Below are 22,542 nucleotides of genomic sequence, written 5' to 3' on the forward strand. Positions count from 1 at the left end.
CTAATTATTTTAGTACTAGTTAATATAAGCGCGGAGGTAGTGTTTAAGAACTTGGTTTTACCTTTTGGTTTAGCTATTTATTTACGGGTAATATGCGGTTAATAGTTTTTATTTTACGCCTAAGTAGTGGCTTAGTGTAGCCTAAAATATACTAGTAAAAAGACTTTTATGGTTATTAACCATGTTTTTTAGTATGCTAATAAAGTAAAAAATATTATTTATAAGAGTATTTGCGAGTTATTCCGCGTTAATATTTTTTAAGTATAAAATATATTATATAAATTTAGTATATATTTTAACTATTACTAAAACAGCGTTATATACACGCTTATTATATTTTATAAATAGTAAACTAGTAATAAAGTTTATATTAATCTATTTTATAGGTACCCTTGGTAGGCTTAGTAGTTTTAATAATTTATATAGTTTATGCCTATAAACCGCGATTTTTTGGTAACTATTATACTTTTTAACATGTTTTTTAATATACTTGGTTATATTTAGCTAATAATACCTTTAAAAAATATTTATAATAGTTATATTAACACCCTAATACCCACCTTGGGGCTTATTATGGTTTGCTTTTATAATTTTTTTATAAAGTGTTATTAACTTTAGCATGTAAACTTGGTTTTTAAAGTATAGCAGGTTATTATTTATTACTTTTTAATGCTTAAGGTTTTTTTTACGGTCTGGATTTGCAAGGTTATTTTTTATTTTTTTAGACTTTTTATTATATTCTTGGGTTATTTAAAGTAATTTTATAATACTTAGTTATAATTTATTTACATGCGGGTTTTTATTTACTATAATAGCTTGTATATTAAGTTATAATTTAAACTTTAGGTGTAATAGTAGTTAGTTATTTAGTTACTCTTATAATTTATAAAGAACTATCCTGCCTATAGCTTTTTTCTTTCCTTTTTTAGGGATATAGTCCGCTTTTTTATTTAAAGTATTTACTAGGTTTTTTGCCCCTGGGCAGTGTTTAATAATAAAGTTAAAAGCTATAAATTTTTTAGCCTATTATGCTTGTTTTCGTGTTAGGTTCTTAGTTATTATAAATTATTATAAATTATTATAATTTATAAGTACCTTAATAGGGAATTTACTACCCTTAAAGTAGTATTTTTAAACTTAAAAGTATTTTATAATTACAAGTATTTTAAAATTATGGGTTTTATACTAGGTTTTTGCGTTTTTTAATTTATAGGATTAAAAGGTAATTAAATGCCACTATATATTTTTTATTAGTTAAAATAATACCCTGGTAATAGCATACCCTAAGGTGTTAGTTTATAATTACATGCGTAATTTTAGGTTAAAGTATTATAATAATAGCTATTTTATAAATTTAAGGTATAATATATTAAATGCCTTTAGGGCCTTTTTTTCTAGTGGGTATTTTATAATTATATTAAGTTTTATAAGGTTAAATAGTGCTGCCGCGACTTGGCTATAGTTTTTAATAAACCTTTAATAAAAGCCGCAGAATCCTAAGAAAAATACTACTTTTTTTGTATTTTTTAGTATTGGCTACTTTGCAATAGTCTAGACTTTTTTTAGTTTTATTTTAATCTTATTAGTGGTTATAATAAAGCCTAAGAAGTTAATCTTTTTAATATAAAATAAGTATTTACTAACTTTTGTGTATAGCTTGAAATCGCGTAGTTTTTTAAAAATTATTTATATATATTATTTATATTTCTCCTTGTTTTCCAAGAAAATAATAATATTATTTAAATAAGTAATATAAATTATATTAATTAGCCTAGCTAGGGCGTGGTTTATATAAAATTAAAATATTACTAGTGTATTTACTAGCTTAAATAGCATAACTTAGTATTTATAAAGTTTAAATTATATTTTAAACGCTGTTTTTTACTTATCTCCCTTGTAAATTTAGAGTTTATGGTACGCGTTTTATAAATCTAGCTATGTAAAGATTTTTCCTGTTTTTAAATAGTTAAGGGTCGCGTTAAGTAGTAATAGTAGGTATATATTTTTAATTATAATAGTATTTAGGCCTTAATAGTTTACGTAAAAATATAGGTTATTATTTTTTTTTAGTGTAAATAGCACTAGAGCTCCCGCAGGGCTTTTTAATAAATATATTTAGCCTTTTTTAAGGGCTTTTTTAATATATTCGCGTAGAACCTTAAGCTTTTTTAAAAATAGTAAGTAAATGTGCTTGCTTAAAGGCTTAGCACCGGGTTATAACTTAATTATATAATTATAGGAATAATAAAATATAAAAATATTTACTTTTACTTTAAAAAATATATTTATGTATTTATAATATTATTTAGGTAACAGGATTTTTTTAACCTTTGCCCTATTAAGGTGTATTATAACATGGTTTTTTTACTTAAAAATTTATACTAAGAGTACTTTAACTTTTATAGTAATTTTTGCAGCGTATTTTTATGCTGTTATTATATATTATAAATATTTAAAATTATACTTTACTTTTTAACTATATATTTAATTACTAGTTTACTAATTTAAAATGGGCATCGCGGCTAGCAGCCACGGAAATCCTAAAATTATATTATAACTATTAATATTAATAGCTTTAAAATTTTGTTAATAATATTATATATTGCGCGTAAAATCTCTAGCATAAACTATAAGTATATGTTTTTTATAGGATATTATTATGTGGTTATTAACTACGCGTACTTTATAGGCTAGTTTTTTATTTTATATTAGGTAGGACTTTGCCTAGCACTGGTTTATAAAATTTACTTTTACTTTAAAGTTAACAAGAACCCTTGTATATTATTATTTTTTATTTTTTTTTTTTATTTTTACCTAAATTACCCAGGCCCGCGGTGTATTTTTTTATTTTATATAAACCCTTAAAGCTTGCACTATGTAAAGCTTTAAGGTTTTATATTTTTTATATTACTAGATTTGCTTAAAGGTTACTATTATAAAGGCACTTTTTTTTCCTGCCCTCCGCCTGGTAATTAATAATATTACTTAAAGTGTCCAGCATGGCTATAGTTTAGGTATTTACCTAGGTATGGCTTTTTTATAAATAAGGAATTATTTAAATTATTAGGTTGTTTTATACTAGTATTTACTTTTATACTTTTTTTAATAATAAATAGCGCCCTAACTTTGGTTGCTAGTGGTTTTATATAAGTTTAGTTAAGAAACTTTTTTTTTTTTTTTATAATTATTTTTTTCCGCTTGGGCATGTTATTTTTAATACTTATTAAGTATAATATATAGTTATTGTAGCGCTTTAATTCTTGGTATTTATAAATAAAAAACTTTTTTTATATATTTTTTAGAATCTTTTAATACAGGTGTCCTTAGCGCTAATTATTATTATACTTATGGGGTAAGTATTTTTTAATTTAGTTTAGTAACTATATAAATTACCTAATAATTTACCATAATTACTACTTTGCGTTGCCCCACTTAATTAATAAGTTATTAACTAATATTATTTTATTATTAATTATTTTAACCAGCGTGTTAAGAAATTTTTTTTAGGTAAATATAATTTTTGCTTTATAAATATTAAACTATTCCCGCCTACGGTTCTTTGCTAGGAATCTAATAAATTAAAATATTTTATGGTTATTATTTAGGTAGTAGGTTAGGAAGGTTTTAAAGTATATTTTTATATTTAACTTTTAATTATTAAATTCCTTAATATTATTTGCCCAGTATGGTTTTACGGATAGTAACTTTTTTAAAAAGTCCTTTTTAGGTTATATTATTATTACTATAACCCCTTTAGTGGTTTCCTTTAAAATTACAAGGTTATTAAAGTCTATTTAGCGGGGGACTATTAGTTACTTAATAAATTAAATAGGTATATTATATATTTATTATTTAGCTTTAGCCCTTGTAATTTATTAGCGTGCCTTTTTAATTTAGGCATGAATTTATTAGTATTTTTTTTTTTTTTTTACAACGTTCTTATTTTTATAATTTTTTTTTTTTATTAAAATTACTTCTAGCGTTGCTTGCAGTTCCTTAATAATTTTTTTATTATTTTTATTTTTTTACCCCTGGGTGGGCGCTTCGCGTTTTAATATTTCCTATATAATTTAGGATTTAGTAGTAGGGGTGCCCTTAGGATTTTTTAATTAAAAGTTTATAAATTTTTTCTTGGGCATGTTAGTTAGTTATTAAGTTAGGGTTTATAATTACTTTTTTAGAGTGTTATCCGCCGGCCCCTGGGATTAAGTTTATTACTTAGTTATTATATAAAATAGGTTTTTTTTTAAAAAAAAAAGTAATTAAAACTATAAGTTATGTTTATATACTATAATAAGCTTAGGAAAACGTGAATTACTATAATAAAAAAGGTGTTATATATTTATAATAGGAATTAATTACTAATTTTTTTAAGTTAAAGTTTAAAGTTAAACTTAGTATTTTATATATTATATAACTGGCCGCTGCCTTAGCACGCGGCTAGTTTAGCGCCAAAGTTCCTCCGCCAGGTGGCCTCAGGCCGCCGGATTGTGTCATTATAACACTGCGCAGTTGCAACACCATAGCGGTGATAACAAAACATATAAATTAACTAGTTAAAAAGGGGGGTAAGAAAGGTGTTAAGGTTTTTTATTAAAGCAAGTATTTATAGTTAAGCGCAGCGCAGTAAAAAAAGTAAGAATTTATATTTTAAATAATATATTCTTATTAATTAATATACATGGCTACCTAAAAGTTAGAACTTGCCTGTATTTAGTTAAGTTTAAAATATTAATTTTTATATAAAAAATTAAAATTTAAAAATATTAATAATTAATGCGCGTTAAGTTTTCTGCCTGGCAGAATTAAAAGGCGGAACCTAAATAGGCTTAGTAATGGCCTTTTTACTTACTAGTACTAAAGCGGCTAGCTCCCGCGCCAGCGCGGCCAGAGGGTGCTAATTACCGTGAGAATAGGAAAGTTACCGTGAGAATAGCAATTCTCTACTGTTATATACCCAGCTTTGTTTGAATATATGTCCGTTTGACTCAAGTTTCTCAATCTTCCCAGCGTCTTTTTCCTTGTACCAAGTGCAGGAGGCAGGGCCTCTCAGCTTTCTATGCGATATCTTTAATTCGACTGTCTTGATAAAAGCTGCAGTATTAACATATAGCGACACTGGGAAGCTGAGTTTACGTCGGCTTCACTGACAATGAGCCAGCCTGAAGGTCGGCAATGCAAAAACACCCACTGATAGATTGCACAGTGAGGGAGATCACAGTGAATCAATTTCCACAAAAGGCTGCCAGAGATGATTTAGGGACAGGATTAAGGCAAGTGGTCTGGATTTATTGACATTCAAAGGTATTGTCACTGACGTTTGCTTCTCTGCAGTCTATTTTATCAAGGTGTGGACACCACTCCTTCCATTGGTAAGGGCCCCATCCTCCAACCGGCCTATCTAACTCTTCCAATTCCTTCCATAAGCCCCAGAGTCTCCCAGCAGCAACACAATCAAAACAGCAGAATACCCAGTCATAGTCATGGCATCGAGTGTGGCTCTCTGGATACTGCTTTGTTTAATGCCCATCATTAAATATGTTGCTTCCTTCGTCCGTTTCCACCCCTCTGATCCCGAGCAACACATCTTCACAACGACCTCCGAATGCCGTCTAATTATTGAGGGCACTCGGTTCCCCGACGGCAAACAAAATACGCTTTCCAGCTACGAAGCCAGAGCCAGGAAGAATGGGAATCTGAAGTGGACATTTGGGATTCAGAATGCTTTTACGACCAACGATGAGAGTGACGCAAAGAAGTTTGTCAAAGAAGCACAACGACTTATCAGTGTTGCGGGGGTCGACTGGGATGGACTGGCTCGTGAACTTTCTCGTATGATTGAGGGAATCATCGATAAGAATCTTGACGGAGTTCAGGCCAGAATAGCAGTAACACCGAAAGTGCGAGCTCTGTCGCTGAGGACTTCGCTTTGGGTTATTTCCTCCGAAATGAGGAACGGGATCCAGATCAGAACTGAAGACCTGGCCAACCTCGGGAAGATTATAAACAGCACTTGGATTGATATGAAAGGTGAAGCAGGAGAGCAAAAGGTCTTGGAATTCAAGGATAATGCCGACCTTCAAGCTCGCCTGTCTGCTGTTTTGCCAACCACAAGCCCGACGTCAACATTTTCGATCCTGCCTCAAACCCTCTGAATCTTATCATACCCAGTTTTGAGACACTTTGGCGAATTGTCCTCAGTTTGTTTATTGTTCTTCGTGGTCACCACAACCAGCGCTACAAGCAGATCCTCATCGAGTTCGCACGGAAGCCTACAACAGCTCAATTTCGTCGCGAATATGACAACGGCATCTCCGCCGAGTTCATCGTCAAGGAAGGACTACGCCTTTACCCACCCACGCGACGAATTAGGCGTATATTCAAGTTCCCTGTTGCTGGCTCCATTCGCCAACAGTGCATTACCGCGGCAGCAAACGTGGAAGCTTGCCATCGCGACATGGAAGTCTGGGGCCCTGGCGCATTAGAATTCAAGCCAGCTCGGTGGAAGGAGATATCTAAGACGCAAAGGGAAAATTTTCTGGCCTTTGGTTGCTCTCCGTTCCTCTGTCCAGCAAGTAATGGTTTTGGGACCATGGCCATAGGGCTACTTGTTGGGGTCTTGTCTGATGCCTTTGGTGATCGTGAGGAGTGGGTGTTAGGGTCTGATGAGGACAAGGATTTGGCGGAACTGCAGTCTGGGGAGAAGCTGAAGAATGACCGGGGTGCTTACGAGGGGCTTTTCTTTGAACGTTCAGCCCAAGCTACAGGCGTTGTTCTTTGAGTGCCAGAGAATTTTGGATCTTGGAGGCACTGCCATACGATACACTGCCAGATGAAGACAGCTTCTAGAATAGAAGAAGATTGGTAGATGGAACTAGAAGGCTACTTAAATGATGATTTTTCCGCATAAACAACTTTTCATGGCGTAAATAACAAATCCTGATGAGGCTATACAAGTCGACCACTATAGTCACTTTTCCCTCTACATTTTCCAAATCCTGAGTGCTCTTTTTACCACTGTTTGACCAACTGCCTGTCTAGTAATCACTAACCCTAAGTCCCTTATCGGTTCTAATCAGCACAAGCATGCCCTGTTCGTTTAGCTTCACCCTAACAGCGGAGGAGGACTCCGTATCAACCCCACCAAGAAGGTTGCACAGACTTCTCACATCCATCCTGACATCCTGGACTTAGCTACAGTATTTCAAACGGAATCTGCAAGCTGCTACCCAGCATCATGTCGTTCGACCGAAGCAACGAGGTCTCCCGCGACGGATTCTCCTCCGCATACGGTAGATTCTACACCACTCGCGGGAGCATCATGCGCGTAGACGGCCCCTCTCTCCGACGCATGTTCCTGCCGAAGCTGACACCCGAAGGCCAAAGGCAACTGCGGGACCGCCGCGATTTCGTCCGCGGCCAACTCCAGCACTACGGCGTTCCATTCGACGAACAAAACTTCTCCGGCAAGGGGACGGCCCTGCTGAAAAAGGCACTGCAGGAGGGGAAATGCGACGCGGTTCCTGAACACATTCTTACATTGCAAGGACAGCTACTAAGGGAATGGCTCGAGACTCGCCGTCCAGACGATACACCCGCTCCACCTGAGTGGGTGATGGAGGCGTACTTCCTGGGCGGAGACGGGCAGCCAGATCACACGAGGACAACCACTGTCGTTGAAGTGCCGTTTGAGCTATCCAGCGAGTACCGCTCTGGGCAGATGAGAGAGGCGGCCGACGAGATTGCGGGCCTGCATTGTGAGACAGGTCGGGGCCCGAAGACCCAGACTGTCTTCATGGGGTGGAACCGTGCTGCCGTGATAGCAGCAGCCAAAGGCCACGCCGCCAAGGAGAAGAAGAAGCTGCAGGCAGAGGCAAAGAAGCTCAAAGCACAGGAGAAGGAGAAGGAGAAATCACGAGCGACAAAGCGCGCGAAAACGGATACCGACGACGCCCAGACACAGAAAAAGGATAAGAAGAGTCGGACGACGGCTCAGAAAGCCAAAACGTCGCCCGTTGGGACGTACACGGTCAAATGTGAATCCATCGAAAGCGAATGGCCGGATGCTGCGGAGGATTTGTCGCTCGACATCCATGAGGCCGATGAGCCGGGTATCTTTGAGGTCTGTTTCGATTTCGGAATTCTCGAGGGCGTCATGATTATGAGCCGAGAGAAAGCCGTACTGGAGCAATACTGCTCCCAAGCTGACCAGGACTACGAAGACAGTGAGGACGAGTACACTATGGACGAGGACAGTGTGGACGAGAGACCCATCGCAGGAACCAAGAGGAAAGCATCCAGTTCCCAACAGGCTCGCGGGTCAAAAAAGAGCAAGACAGGAGGATCCCAGGACAACACGTTCCACTTGAAGTTAAGATGTCGCGAGACCGGAGAGGGCCAGATTTACCATCAGGCGGAGGACGGCACTATCAAGTTCAAAGGTGCGAGTTTCGCCAGCTTTGCTGGAGAAGCTAGTCTTCCTTGCGTGGGGAGAGGAGTGCGTTTTACCGCTCGAAAGGTTTCCGATGGGCCATGTTCACAGCAAAATAAATGGTCTGACTATTCGGAGGAAGAGTATGAGCGGGCACGGGTATCTAGGTGGCACTGAGCGGAATGATTATACAGGGGAAACGGCAGCTCCTGGAAAGACCGTCGTACCCAGGGGGCCAGTTCTCAGTGGCAGGGTCGAAGCACTTGGTGGAGAAGTGGACAAAGTTAGGGCTATGGCTTCCTCCACAACTCCCATCCTGTCTGTCTCTGGCCGTGGTCCCGCGTTCGCCTTTTCCACGTAACGTCGACCGTATCACTTCTATATCTTGTTCGCGCCTTGCCGACAATCTTATTGCGCCTTTTCAGATGCCCCTAGTATCTTCTTTGAGCGATACTATGCGTCCCGGTGATTCGAGCGGCACGGGTGTCAAGCATCCATGGTCCGAGAAAAGTTAATGTCGACCACAATGGATACGTGAGGTCGCATAGGGAAATGCGTAACGATTAAATTCAACTACCAGAAGCCGACGCTATGGTGCTTATCGAGACTGGAACCAAGCCGTACGTAGGTACTGAAAGGAAACATAGTCCCGTAAGATGATAAGGTGACATGTAACGACCATAAAATATATAAGATCCATGAGAAGCAGAAAAACATCGGAAGAGAAGTAGTTGTGTCACGGAAAAAGGCAGGACATATCCATATAGATCAAATCAAATCCGTCTAGCGCCAAAATCAAATCATGTCAGGTCCGGTCATATCGTGTCAGAAAGAGAAGATGGCTCATCAGTTCGTCTGGTCGTTCCTTTGGGTATCCATGTATCAATGGGGGTGTCGTTATTTATCCGTATCTGTGGTGGGTATATCGGGGCTTCTCGCTCGTGTAGTAGGCCCAAAGGTGAGAGGTCATCATCGTCAACTCTCACGTCTACTCATCTCGAGTAAGGTTTATTCATGAGGGCAATTTCGCGAGCCACGGTCGCCCATTCGAGCTCTCTTTTGAGAGTTTGCTTGTTTTTCCTTTGCTGGAGTTCTTCCCACTTTAGCAACTCGTACCTGTAGGCGTCGTTAGCCCTAATAAATCTCGATAAGGTTGATATCGTTGCTTACACAAATCGTAGATGGGGCTGAATGATAACATTGAGCCTTCTTGCCCGGACGTAACAACTGGGGCTAGGTCAGCAACGTGTAGAGATCGGACAAAGACAACTTACTATGCCCGTGGAAAAGATAAGTCGAGAGATGCCATGACCTCGGCAATACATATTGTTGCGGAGCGCGAAACACCCACTCGACAATGAACCAAAGTGGCAGCCCCGTCCGATTTTCCTTTGCCTTAAAAGTATGTTAGCTGGAACAACAGATATAGATAAACACATACGTATGAATTGGAGGCAGCGATCAAACTCCTGTGTCAAAGGATCAATGCCGTTGTCTTGGACTTTGGTGATGTGCATTAAGTTTTCGGCACCCATCCTTGCAATATCCGAGTCACTCCATGTTACAGCTTCACCGATGCTGAGAACACGCTTGATACCGAGCTCCCACAGCATCTCTGGGTTATTTGCGTGAGATAGGTTTCCGAGATACATATAGGGCAGAATCCGACTTGGGAGGGATCCGTCGCAGTATCTGAACCATTGCGGGTCGGGCACGCGGTAGTGTGGGGGATTTGCAGGGCTTTCTTGCAGTATCCTCTCTTGAACGTTCCTCAAATACGCGACGTCTGAAGGGTAGGCGAAGAAGTTTCTTTTCTTTTCTCGGTGAAGTCGAAGCCATGCTTCACTTGCAGGAATGCCTTCGGCAAACATAGTGTAGGCGATCACAAGCAGAGAACTCTCTGTATACCCATCGGGGCAGTGAATCAATATCCTTCGTGTCTTTCTCAGAGGAGCATCTATGGAGAGATCCCCCTCAGCATCCGTCTCTGGAATCTCTGGATTCGCGATGTAATAAATCCATCGAAGAGTATTGATCAGATCATCAAGATCTCTGCTCTCCCCGGTCGGAGTTAGAAGGGAGCCGGAAGAGGGAAAGTCTAAGCGCTGCGGCTCTTTCGCGAGGCGCCTGGCGAGATTTGCCAAATGGCGAGGACCCGGGATTCCAGCAAGGTCATTTGTATCAATCATCAGGTCAAAAGCCTCAGCTGAAGGCGTGCCAGAGGCACCAGCTTGCAGGAGATAGTCTGGCGTAGGGCCTTGCCAAACGTTATTTGAGAACTCCGATGCGCGAGACATAGTACACATCTCCAAGCGCTCCAACTGAACTGAACGCTTGTTAGACAGAGTAGTTAGCAAATTTCAAGCGAACTCACAGAGATCCACGACTTGGTTTGTAAGTTGGCCGCTAGAATTGACAGCTATCAGACTGGGAGCCCTGCGTTCTATATCAGAAAATGGACCTAGATTGGTTCAGTTCTCGAATCGCGAGGCGGCCAATAGGAGGTTGAGACTAACACGAGACAACAAATGTATTGTATGACGGAAGGGTCTGGTCAAGGTCGTGTTTGAACCTCCAGTGATGCTGTGCGGCTGTGATCCGGCTTGCAACTTCCAGAAGCTGCTTCGCAGTTACGCTATCTTCGCCGTAAACGACAATATCTGATAGCGGAGCCACCTTGGCTGTCTGAATCTGGAAATTGCGCACAGAGAACCCTTCCCGAGGGTCAACGGAGAGAAACTCCAAGCCCGATGGCGCAAGAATCGCCTCAGGAGTCACGGCGCCTTTCAACCTCGATGTAGACAAATCGCCGCCTACTTTCACAATCGTTAGACCTCTCCAACATTTTGGCGTCCGCCGAAGAGAGCGTCGTCGGTTGGTGAAGAACCCGACCTGTAGATGGTTGTCGGGATGTAATCCATGTAGCCAGGGAAACATCAAACTGGGATCCGGCAGCGGCTGCGAAGAACAGTGATTGACAGCGGCCAAAAGGATCTCGATCTCTATCGAATATAACGGAGGTGAATCTGAGATCTTCGGAAACGCATCGGGCGGGTGTAAAGGTGAAGATGCTGGAAGGACGGCATCTTCCTTCGGAGCAGGCGAACTAGTTCGCGAAGGAATGGGCGACGGGCCTGTAGGGCAAACGGGTATATGTTTGTTCGGAACGGGAGAAGAGGTTCTGTTCAAGCTCAGAGCTGGAGTGACAGATCCAGGTGGAGGAGTGGTGTGGCGTAGCGGTTGCTGCACCACAACAGTTGCCATGATCGATGAAAGCGTGTTTGTGTCGAGTCGTTGGGTTGGTATAGATGTCAATGGCGGAAAATTACCAATTCCAGCACTGTAAACAAGGTCTGGACGCGAAATCAAGGCCGCATAATTTGGGGATTGCGGTAGCGCCTGGCGACTATCTAGGGAATGCCTATGATGAAACCCGCAATGTTAGTGGTGGAGATCGCGCCATCATGTTGGACATCGTATGGTCCAGCACGTGTAAGGCGGGAAACATGATCACTCACTCATAAGAGAGGCTCCAATGTCAAACCGTCTAGGCCAAAAGAAGCGCATTAGCATAGTACGAACGAATATGAGGGTCGCTTGTTGGAGGTATAAGAGAGGACGCGGGGGAGATGATGTTGCAAACGTGATGAGGCAGCGTAGGTGGATGCTGGTCTGGCTGTACCCACCCAGAGATAGTGGAAGACCCAAAGCCAAACCCCACAGTGATAAGAGTTTCCAGCGACAGACTGCGGATGGGACCGATCGCAATTGGCAGATAAGAGAAAGCGCGAGGAGGAATGACGGAGAGCCGATACAGAAGATATGTACAGATCAAGAGACCGTAGAGTAGCAGCGAGAGATTGTGTAAGAGTGAGGCAGAGAGATAATTAAAGAGAAGAGTCTCGAGAGAGTACGGGGGTGGGGAGGGGTAGTAGCCGGCCAGGCGTTAGTGGCTCCGCTAGTCGGCCGGACTATACTCGTCTCTACAGCTTCCAAGATCTCTCCATCCTCCATTCCCATCCTTCCACGAGCTTCGAGTATATAATCCTCTCGCGGTCTCTGTTCCCCAATCCATGCCGCCCTCGTGCTCGGCTTCCGTCTTTGTATCACTCTGCTATCACAATATCCGGCTCTGAAGCCACCATCCACGCACAGTCACATCACAGTCTACACAGAATGCTACTCGCCTGAGCCAACCAATCCTTCCGTCCATGTCAACGTGCCGTGCTGACACTCTATAGGTTGTCGGTTCAACTTCGTCCTTCCCGGCTTTCGGAAGCACACTATATCTCCTTGTTTTTAGCTCGACGCCACTATGACAAGAAATCCCGGAGAGTCTTGACGCCAATAACCCAGCACGACTCTACTCTCGCCCAATAGGGTCGTTAAGAAATTCTGCGTCTCGGTCTGGGTGCAGCTGCAGTCTGGATGTGGCTCTGGCTCGACCACAAACCCTCGGCTTACAGTGTACAAAATGACCAGGGGCCCTTTGTGCCCATTAGCCCAGCGATCTTCTGCTCCCTCCCTTTTCGGGGCTATTATTGCTTGGATGCAGTGCAATCCACACGTAAACGTTCCAGCCATCTGTATCCGCAGCGATTACTGGAATTCTTGCATGTTGGTTGGCGCATCTGCCGTTTCCATGGTTGCGCTACAGTCATGCGCCTACCCTTCGGCCTGGATGGCCAGTAGCGATGGCGACAACCCTGCTCCGCTTTGAACCCCAGGCGGTTTTCGACACTCGTTGCATCATGAACGGGGCGAGGCTTTCAGCCCTAATGATTAGGTGCCGACTGTTCATCCGGGGAACTAGATGTGGGGATTTTGCATTTCAGGTTCGAACCTCGAAGTCAGAACCTCCTTCGGCGGGAATGAATCATTGGCATCGGCCGTTTCTGAACTTTTAAGCTCAGATGACTTTTTGGGAAGAATCTACCCAATGACATCCATGTTTGGGTGGTACAAGATCCCATCCCAGCAGCAATCTCGAGTAACGCAATGAAATCAAGGGCGAAAATATTATCCAGTTAGCCTGCGAACCTGCATCGATAGAGCTTTGCCTCGCCGGTTTTGACTGTGCATGAATCATTCCTATTGGGATTGGGATTCAAATTATCGTGGGGTAACCTGAACTAATGCATCCCCGCCCGTCCATTCAAGGTTGATGACGTAGGCATACGCCCCCTGTTGAGTTGGCGCCCAGCCGACCTGTGAACAAAGCTGTGTCGGAAGCCTCTCCCCTCGCCAACCGTTTTCGCTACCCTCCTATTGGTACCTCGTCAAACAATGTTTGCGCTGTCCCGGTTTCACAACATCCTGCAGCTGCTTGCCTACATGAGCCAAGACGGTACTCACAGCGCTGGACACCCGACGCACCCCGATCTCCATTTGGTACTCCGTGCTTTAGTTCTCACCCAAGCAGCCGAGGGCTTATAAATGCCAGCACGGCTGCCCAGATCAAGGCCCCGGCCCGCAGTTATCTAGGTAAGGAGGCCCGATTGAAGGCCCGACGAATGGCCCAAACATCCTTCACTGTTCAGCCATCTCCTGCAATTCATCCGCAAGCCGTAGGAGATAGAACCGTGCCATATCCGGCGGCAACCCGCCAAAGGATTTCACCATCTTCTCGAGGTCTTTACGCCCCTTTTCATAGGCCTGTACATCGCGATTTCCGTAGACGTCCCGACCAAGCGCGTACCCCTGCGACAGATTGCGGAAGAAAACATTGACCGCCACGCTTACCTCTCCTGTTGGCGCAGCTGTATGCAGCCACAGTGGCGGAATGAAGAGTATATCGCCGCGCTTCATACGCGCTTCGTGAGGGGACGTGCGCGGAATCATCGCTATAGCCCCGTCCGCCCGATTCTGGAATACATTGATGTTAGAACTGGATGCGCCGGCCGGGACATCAAGGTGCTGCACGTCGCTGGGCGGGTAAAGAATAAGCCGCTTCTCGCCTTGGATTTGACAGAGGACGTTTGCCATCACCTACAGTAAACAAGGAGACTCGTTAGCCCACATCACACACAAAAAAAGGGCGGGTCAAACAAACTCACATCATAATGCAACCACAACGTAACAGGCCCCGAAATCCTCAATGGCGAACTATGCGCATTCTCGACAACCGTCTTCAATGCCTCTGGTAGTCGGAAATCACCGCCTAAGCTGGGAAAATCCGCAGCTAGGTTCGCCGGTAACTTGGCGGGTTGCTTCTCGGAAATGCTGCGCAGGTACTGCCGTCCGCCGGCATGGACTTCGTCCATGAAGGTTCCGAATGGCTTGGCTTCGTACTTGAAGTTCTTTGTTTGGAAACTCATCGTTTCCGACGAAGCGGCGTGGACTATTACCTACATCGAGCCAACTTGTGTCAATCACTAACTCGGGTGAAAGGGCGCAGATGTCCTCCTACCTTACGATCGGCCCCAACGGTATCAACAAGATACTCCTTCGTCCAGCGCTCAGTGCAAGGCCCGATATCCGCACCCTCAATGATAACAGGTCTAGCATCATCCAGTATCTGCTGGAACTCAGCTGCCGAGTTAACGCTGACGCGAGGGATTGGCGCCACTTTCGTCGTGGATTTATAGTGCTTCGGCTTGTGCTTCTTGGTTGCTTGCTGCTGTTTCTTTGTCTTAGCGGGCTTCTCCGCAGCTGCTTTTTCTTGAGTTGACTGCTCGTCGTTTGAACGGACTAGAGCCCAATTGTTTTCGATCTGGTCCTGTTTGTCCGCTGGGCTCAACAGCCAGGTTCCTTCTGTCCAAAACGTTCCGAACGAAAAGCATACGGCCCCGCCGCCCAGCAGCAGGATTTGGTTAGGGCTAGCGGCGTGAGAGACGTGTCCAACTAGCAACGGGCGTGGTCCGCTGTACGCAGGGCTTAACCCTATGGTTGATAGAACGGGTGCGCCTATGGGATAACCGGATTCAATGCACTTGAGCAGCACGGCCGAATCAAGGAGCAGAATCTCGCTGTCGCAGGGCACGATGCGTCGAGGGATAATACCACCAGCGACCACCAGCCCCCGCGATGTGGAAGCCACTGTAGCCCCAAATCGCGGGAGAAGATCATAACATGAAGAGAGAGTCTTGATGCTCTCAGTCTGGTCCGTCAACTCCACGCATACAGACCCATCAGCTTGCTTGTATAAGCTCCAAGTCCAAAAATCTTCCAAGATCGTGCCGTCAGCCCCAACACCTCCGAATAAGACACCAGATGTATTGTTGACATTGGCTAGGCATGCTCCGAACCGGGCCTTTGGCGCGGTTCGGTCGTTCTTGGTCTGAACGGTAACTGTCTTCCATCCATTATCGACATCGCTCCAGAGCAGCCATGCATCGAGCGTTGTGCCGTGACTTGTTTTTCCACCATATACGAGCACACTGCTACTGCCGTCTTCAGATCCTGTGTCGAGTGTAACTCTCGTCGCACAGTGTCGGAAACGACCGACTGGGAGGCTGGCACTTGCTTGCCACGCGTTGTTTCTACGCACCCACGTATCATGGAGCGCGGAAGCGGGTGAGGTCCGCCCGCCGACGAGTAGGCAATCACCGCTATCATTGAACGTGGTGATTGTGTGGCACAGACGCGCGGAGATTTCATTAGATGGTGGGAACGGGGCATGCGAGCCAGTGCCCTCCTTCGACGGCGCGTATAGATCGGTATCAGCGACTCGCGTCTGCCGGCCCCATCCTGAATGGATCCCAACAGCCCCTTCGCTTCCAGGAACCAAAGCACCGAATCTCCGCTGACCAGTGGGTGGAGAGGTATTGGGGACGAGCCTGAATCCATCCGACTTATTGACCACCTGGTGACTAGGACCACCGTTTGTTGCCGTGCGCTTCACATCCGCCGTCCCAGGTCTTGTAGAAGCGTGTAAGAGGAAATAATGCGACGCAAAGAGCGCAAACTCCTCCCACTCATCGAACGATTCGACGGAGTCCAATGAAGTGCGGAGGGCGCTGGACACAAACTCGTCGTCGGACCAAAGATCCCAGAGACTGCGTGCATGGGCATGCGTCCAGCCGGCTTCCGTGAACCGGCGTTCCTGGTCGGTCAGAGACGGATACTCGTGGATGGAGTAAAGGGGCGCTCCTAGCTTGCCGAAGTGTTTCATCATGGTTGATGCGAACGGGTGGTTGGAGCCATCGGGGAAGAACTGCTCTAGGATGCAGAATTGGGCGTCTGTAGGGGCGTTAGCACAGCTGTTACAGATATGTTTGTATGGTTTGTGGTGGCTGCGAACCATTGCTTAGTTTGGAGGCCCATTTGACAACAGCATTGGCTGATTTGACGTCCATGTACGTGAGCGACACCTCGGCGAGGAAGAGAACCGAACAGTCGGCGGGAAGGACCTCAGTCTTCAGGACACGGTCCAGTTTATCCAGATTCTTCAGATCGCACCCGACAGCGACATATTGCCCACTGCGTATCTGCACAGCGCTCTCATCAGAAGCAAACTCTACATTCTCCAGGATCTGCGTGAGAGCGCCTGCTTCCCGGAGCGCGGCCTTCTTATTGAGCATGAGTTTCTCGTAATCAATATCCACAAAGGTTGTTTGACTACATAAGGACCGGTCCGCACTGAGGAGGATGAACGGGAGAGGATCACTACGAGTCAAGGTGGTCTTAGTATACGGTCGTCTCTCTCTCCTGGTACGGTTCGTCTACGACTCACAATCCACATCCTAGATTAAGGACAAACTTGGGTTTATCTGAGGGTTCTCGCATGAAACGCCGTACGGACTCCTCCATCGCGTGCATTCGAAGCCAGTATCCGCGGTTTATTAACGGGGCGCGTCTCTGGGGTTTTTTGACGAAGTAGCGGAAGAAATGGGGCTCGGGGTAGTATAACATTTCGACGCTGCGTTTTGACACTATACTGCTATTGTTCGTCTGAAAGTAGATGCTCCATTAGTTCTTGTCTGGACTGTAGTTCGATTCAGAATGCAGGACGGAGTACTTACTCCCATGACTAGATCTGCAGACTTCTCCTCCTTTGTCGGGACAGCCGCCTTAGCAGGCTGCTTAGACTTTGAGGGGGCCATCGGCTTATCAGGCTGCACTGAGGAGGCCATGACAACGTCCAGCGGTAGTTGTAGGATGGTGGGGTTAGTGGGATAGATTCAAGAAGGCCGCCATCTAAAAATCTCAAAGTGGTCCGAGCGTCCTTCTTTCCCTGCCGCGCTTGGCGCCCGCCCGCGGTTAACGAGGCGGCGATCTTCGATCTCGCGGCCGCCATCTGCTGGACATTCTGCTGCCTTTCTTCCATACATATCTCTCCTTGGGTCGCAACCTTGCATAACTTACATACATAGACGAGACACGCGACGCGACAAACCAGCGAGTCAGCGAGGCACAAGCAGGGGATGCGTGGCGACAACCTGCACTGAGTGACCGTTCCTGGACCCTGTGATGGGCGCTGCCGAACCCCTCCACTTAGAGCTCGAACCAAAGTCGCCCGCTTGATTCCCGATTCTATGTCGCTGTCGTTCCCTTTCGCTGTATATCCTTCTGCCTTATAATAATCTCACGGCATCGCTACAAGAGCAGCTTCCTGTAGACCGCATTTCGACAAAGCAGTGGCTGGATCAGGACGAATCACCGGCGAGATGACAATGAACTTTGTGACGTTCAACCAGGACTATAGCTACCTGGCTGTAGGTAAGACACTCTTTGTACGCTGTGTACTCGGGGACTCTGCTTGACACCCACCAGCTACCTCCAAGGGATTCCGTATATTCACCACAGATCCCTTTGCGAAGAGCTACGAAACCAAGGATGGCAACATCGCCATCATCGAGATGCTCTTCTCGACCTCTCTAGTGGCGCTTATACTCTCACCTCGTCGTCTCCAGATCACAAATACTAAGGTGCGTAGACTCTTCGGTATACTGTAGCATCCTGAACTCGAACAACGTCATCGTCCAACTCAGATGATTGACTGTATCCGAACTATAGCGGCAATCTACAATATGCGAGTTGACCTTCCCAACCACCGTCCTCGCTGTGAAACTGAATCGAAAACGGCTGGTTATTGTCCTCGAGGATCAGATCTACCTCTATGATATCCAAACCATGAAACTGTTGTATACGATCGAGACTTCACCGAATCCGAATGGTAAGTTCTTTGCGCAGTTGGACGCACCTAGTCTAACAAGCTACAGCCCTGTGCGCTCTGTCACCGTCTTCTGAGAACTGCTATCTCGCATATCCTCTGCCCCAAAAGGCAGCCCCTTCGTCTTTCAACCCTCCCGCTCATGCGCCCCCTGGAAACACGCATGTGTCCCCGACAAGTGGCGAGGTCCTCATATTCGACACCTTGAAACTTGAAGCTATCAACGTGATTGAAGCTCATCGATCTCCGCTGGCATGTATTACGCTCAACAGTGACGGTACCCTGATTGCGACTGCTTCAGACAAGGGAACTATCATTCGAGTGTTCTCTGTGCCAGACGGCCACAAGCTATATCAGTTCCGGCGCGGCTCAATACCGTCAAGGATCTTCAGCATGTCCTTTAACACGACGTCAACTCTTCTTTGCGTCTCGTCATCCACTGAGACCATCCACCTTTTCAAGCTATCACAACCATCACAGCTCCAAGAAGCTTCACCAACGAATACCTCAACTACGGGACGACGACGTAGTCTGAGCTCGCTCAGTCAATCCACGGACCGGGAAGGTACAGACGAGGACACCGGCTCCTCAGACCTAGCATCCCGGAAGCACAATGGAACTTTGATGGGCATGCTACGTCGCACGTCACAAAACGTTGGCGGCGCTTTTGCGGCCAAGGTGGGTGGTTACTTGCCCAAGGGCGTCAGCGAGATGTGGGAGCCAGCGCGCGATTTCGCCTGGATAAAAATTCCCAAGCCGAACCAGGGACAGGGGCCAAATGCAAACGCAGGCCCGTTACGGAGCGTTGTTGCGATGAGCAGCAATACGCCCCAGGTAATGGTTGTCACTAGTGATGGCAACTTCTACGTCTTCAGTATCGACCTGTCTAAGGGTGGCGAAGGGACGTTAACGAAGCAGTACTCGTGAGTTTCCTGTTACATACCATACTGTCTTGTCTATCGTACTGATCCGTGTTTGGCAGAGTCCTTGAAGCGAATGACCGACTAGGGTACTCAGTCGCAGATTACTAATTCTCTCATCACTCATTTATTTGTCTTGATACCACTGCTCTCTCTGGCGCACTCGCTCTCTTCTCCATAACCTGCATTCTGAACCCTCTGCTCTGGACGTATTACGGCTCCGTGTAACCCACAGCGTTGACTGATTATTGACCCTTACGTACATTATCTACTCTGGCATATCTTCTTTGGCGTTGGTTGTTTGAGTCTTTAAAGTAACGAGCAATCGACTTGTTTTGGCCATTGATCCTCCGTCAAACAACATACGTATCATGTCCGAGAAGTCGATATCTAATCTCCGACCTCTTAGTTAATCTCTTCCGACTTCGTCAATCATAGGCACTGTACATCAGCAGTATCCACTAAGAACGACTCAACAGCGCTCAAAGGTTCTATACAAACCCTTTAGATCAGCCACCTCCACAGCACCCCTAAGCAGCCTTGTCGTAGCCACCAGCCTCGCCCTCAACGCAGGGAAGACTACATGCTCCAGCATCCTCGCCATCTGGGCCCTCCGCTTAGTGACGAACTCATCTTCGGCACCGGATTCGGTATTATCCGAGCCCATGTCCTCCTGATTCTGACCCTGCGGCCCTGGTGGCGATGGCCTAGGCAACTGCTCCGGTGTATAAAACGCGGCTAGTTCAGACAGAAACGTGCGGAAACAATCCTGCTCGCTCGTCCAGTTGACGTACGGACCTAATCTAAGCAGGAACCGCGGGAGTTTACCCAGGCACGGAAGATACCCCCTCAGCAAGAGCGGCAGGGTAAGGAGGTGCCCGCCGTCAGAGATATGGATGGAGAAGTATTCCGAGAGCATCTCTCTTCTCTCGAGGAGTGTCTTCGCGACGAGGTCCGGGGCGTTGGCGAAGATCGAGCGTTGTTCTTCTGTGTCGGCGTGTTGCTGCTCCTGCGTAGCAGCTTCGAGTTCCCCCTCCGCCGCAATTCTCAGCAGATCAACGAGTTTAGGAGGCGGCTCTAACCTGATTGTGCCGAAGTTCCCGAAATCTGTAAGGCCCAGCTGGTAGAAGAACTCGTTGCAGAACATGCCGTAGTCGATGAGGTAGAGCTTCACGCCGGCCTGCACGGCTGCGATGCGGCGCTGTTCGTCGACGAGGCCGACGTAGGTGTGTGAGGCGATAGTTTCGGTTAGAGGAGTGTGCATTGAGTCCCGGACTTGGGCGCGGAGGTTTTTCACGGATGTCAGCGCTATCTTTAGCGGTTCGCGGTCTGTTGTTGTGTAGGTGAGGCCTTCGTCGAGGACTGTTTGGGTGGATGGGGGTTCTGCTTCTGGGTCGTCGGGGGTGGGTTGTTGGGTTGCGGTTGCTGGTGAGAGCATGGAGGTTATTTTGCGGACGCGGGAGTCGGTGCGGATGAGGTTGTGTTCGTATGGCTTCTTTGTTGGCGCGGGTGTTCTGAGTGCTGTATCTGGGTCTTGGGCCTGGGTTGAATGTGATGGGCCGAGGGTTTGCACGGAGGGGAGGAGTGTTTGGGTTAGGAATGTTCGGCTGGAGTCGACCTCGGCGAGCTTGGTCCTGATTTCTGCGCAAATAGTGTCGATGATTTCATCTTCGTTGAGGAAGTTGACTTCTCGTTTCGTCGGATGCACGTTTACGTCTAGACGGTGTGGTTCGATTTCGAGGTCGATGTAGACAAAGGGGTGGCCGCCTTTGGGGAGGAAGCTAGAATATGTTTGTTCGATGGCTCGCTTGATAGCCGTGGACTCGACTGAGCGGTGATTAATGAAGAGAAGTATTGTGGTTCGTTTAACATGGTAGTTTGCGTTCGTGACGAGTCCGGTTGCCGAGAATCCCAGTTTCTCGTCCTTGGCGCTGAACTCGACGAGCTCGTTGGCTACTGCGCTTCCGTGGATTTGGCGGATTCGGTCGATTGTATTGAGAGCAACGGCCGTAGATATGCTGACGCCAGCGTCACCATATTTGCGGCATGAAAATGCAACTCCAGAGCAGTGTACGGCGTAGCGGCCGACTACATCGAGGATCTTGGCGTACTCTTCGCTAGCGGAACGGAATGCTCTGCGTCTGGTAGGCACGTTATAGAATAGATCTTCAACCTGCTAGGGTTAGAAACGCATTCATTCTGAACACACTAATCATAAACACACTGTGATTTGTGTCCCCCCACGCCCTGCAGTAGCTTTGGGTGCCGCGGGCTGCCCTGGCTTTGGGGGCACTAGCTTGCCATCGCCGTAATGAGCCCTCCAAGCACAGCTTGAATCTGCCGTCTTTGTGGTAACGGTGAGATGGGCGATATGACTTATACTGGCTAGAGCCTCGCCACGAAAGCCATACGTGGCTATTGACGTGAGGTCCTCGAACTCTTTGAGTTTCGAGGTTGTAAACCTCTCGCAGAGAATGGGCAGGTCATCGCGCTGTAGGACCATAATAGTGAGCATGTTATGAGCCAGGGAAGGAAATCATACATCTATCCCATGGCCATTATCTGTGATTTGGAGCAGCTTGAGACCTCCTTCCTTGACAAGAATCTCTACTGACGTTGACCCAGCATCAACTGCGTTCTCTATCAATTCTTTGAGTGCATGCATGGGAGCAACAATGATTTCTCCTGCTGCAATCTTGTTCACAACATCTGGATCGAGCGCCTGCCTATCATGTTAATTTGCATGCACAGGAACAGATGGTACTGGCTTACCCTGATCTTTTTAGGTTTACGAGGACCCTCATTCTCATCGATGGGGCGTTTCGTGCCCCGAGGTTCGGGAACACCAACGTCCATTTCGGGTTCTATAGTTGTGGATGCCATTTCTGTGGTTTTAGCGTCATTTAGAGAGCTCAATCCTGCCGCCTCTAAGCCGAATGGACGGACAAATAATCACAGAGCCGGATATCTGCAGAATTGAGTTCGTGTCTTCAGGATGCCAGGCCTCGATGATATTGATGCCTTTCGGAGATAAAGTACTCCGATATCCGCACGGTCGGAGAACGGAGGACGGATAA

The 22,542-nt window shown here is 45.9% G+C and overlaps 6 protein-coding genes across 6 annotated transcripts; 3 read left to right on the forward strand and 3 right to left on the reverse strand.

Annotated features, from left to right (window-relative positions):
* Positions 1-5,483: 5,483 nt before the first annotated feature.
* On the forward strand, positions 5,484-6,781 carry DSM5745_10046 (uncharacterized protein; the record flags this gene model as incomplete). The annotated part of the gene is made up of 2 exons (XM_026752062.1): positions 5,484-6,121; positions 6,172-6,781. The coding sequence occupies 2 exons, from the start codon at positions 5,484-5,486 to the stop codon at positions 6,779-6,781; spliced, it is 1,248 nt and encodes a 415-aa protein (XP_026599124.1).
* Positions 6,782-7,237: 456 nt separating this feature from the next.
* On the forward strand, positions 7,238-8,608 carry DSM5745_10047 (uncharacterized protein; the record flags this gene model as incomplete). Its single annotated transcript, XM_026752063.1, has 1 exon — positions 7,238-8,608. One exon carries the CDS (start codon positions 7,238-7,240, stop codon positions 8,606-8,608), a length of 1,371 nt encoding a protein of 456 aa, XP_026599125.1.
* An 815-nt stretch (positions 8,609-9,423) lies between these two features.
* Positions 9,424-11,695, reverse strand: pps1 (tyrosine/serine/threonine protein phosphatase PPS1; the record flags this gene model as incomplete). The annotated part of the gene is made up of 6 exons (XM_026752064.1): positions 9,424-9,547; positions 9,602-9,658; positions 9,706-9,826; positions 9,873-10,757; positions 10,806-10,892; positions 10,948-11,695. The coding sequence occupies 6 exons, from the start codon at positions 11,693-11,695 to the stop codon at positions 9,424-9,426; spliced, it is 2,022 nt and encodes a 673-aa protein (XP_026599126.1).
* A 2,265-nt stretch (positions 11,696-13,960) lies between these two features.
* Positions 13,961-17,475, reverse strand: DSM5745_10049 (tRNA methyltransferase PPM2; the record flags this gene model as incomplete). Its single annotated transcript, XM_026752065.1, has 6 exons — positions 13,961-14,419; positions 14,488-14,778; positions 14,841-16,612; positions 16,674-17,038; positions 17,106-17,323; positions 17,395-17,475. The coding sequence occupies 6 exons, from the start codon at positions 17,473-17,475 to the stop codon at positions 13,961-13,963; spliced, it is 3,186 nt and encodes a 1,061-aa protein (XP_026599127.1).
* Positions 17,476-18,045: 570 nt separating this feature from the next.
* Positions 18,046-19,472, forward strand: DSM5745_10050 (phosphoinositide binding protein ATG18; the record flags this gene model as incomplete). Its single annotated transcript, XM_026752066.1, has 4 exons — positions 18,046-18,091; positions 18,146-18,300; positions 18,389-18,548; positions 18,595-19,472. 4 exons carry the CDS (start codon positions 18,046-18,048, stop codon positions 19,470-19,472), a joined length of 1,239 nt encoding a protein of 412 aa, XP_026599128.1.
* A 465-nt stretch (positions 19,473-19,937) lies between these two features.
* Positions 19,938-22,348, reverse strand: DSM5745_10051 (mismatch repair ATPase MLH1; the record flags this gene model as incomplete). The annotated part of the gene is made up of 4 exons (XM_026752067.1): positions 19,938-21,638; positions 21,690-21,956; positions 22,008-22,187; positions 22,238-22,348. The coding sequence occupies 4 exons, from the start codon at positions 22,346-22,348 to the stop codon at positions 19,938-19,940; spliced, it is 2,259 nt and encodes a 752-aa protein (XP_026599129.1).
* Positions 22,349-22,542: the final 194 nt, after the last annotated feature.

Source organism: Aspergillus mulundensis, assembly GCF_003369625.1.
Source record: "Aspergillus mulundensis strain DSM 5745 chromosome Unknown scaffold_14, whole genome shotgun sequence".
NCBI lineage: Eukaryota > Fungi > Ascomycota > Eurotiomycetes > Eurotiales > Aspergillaceae > Aspergillus > Aspergillus mulundensis.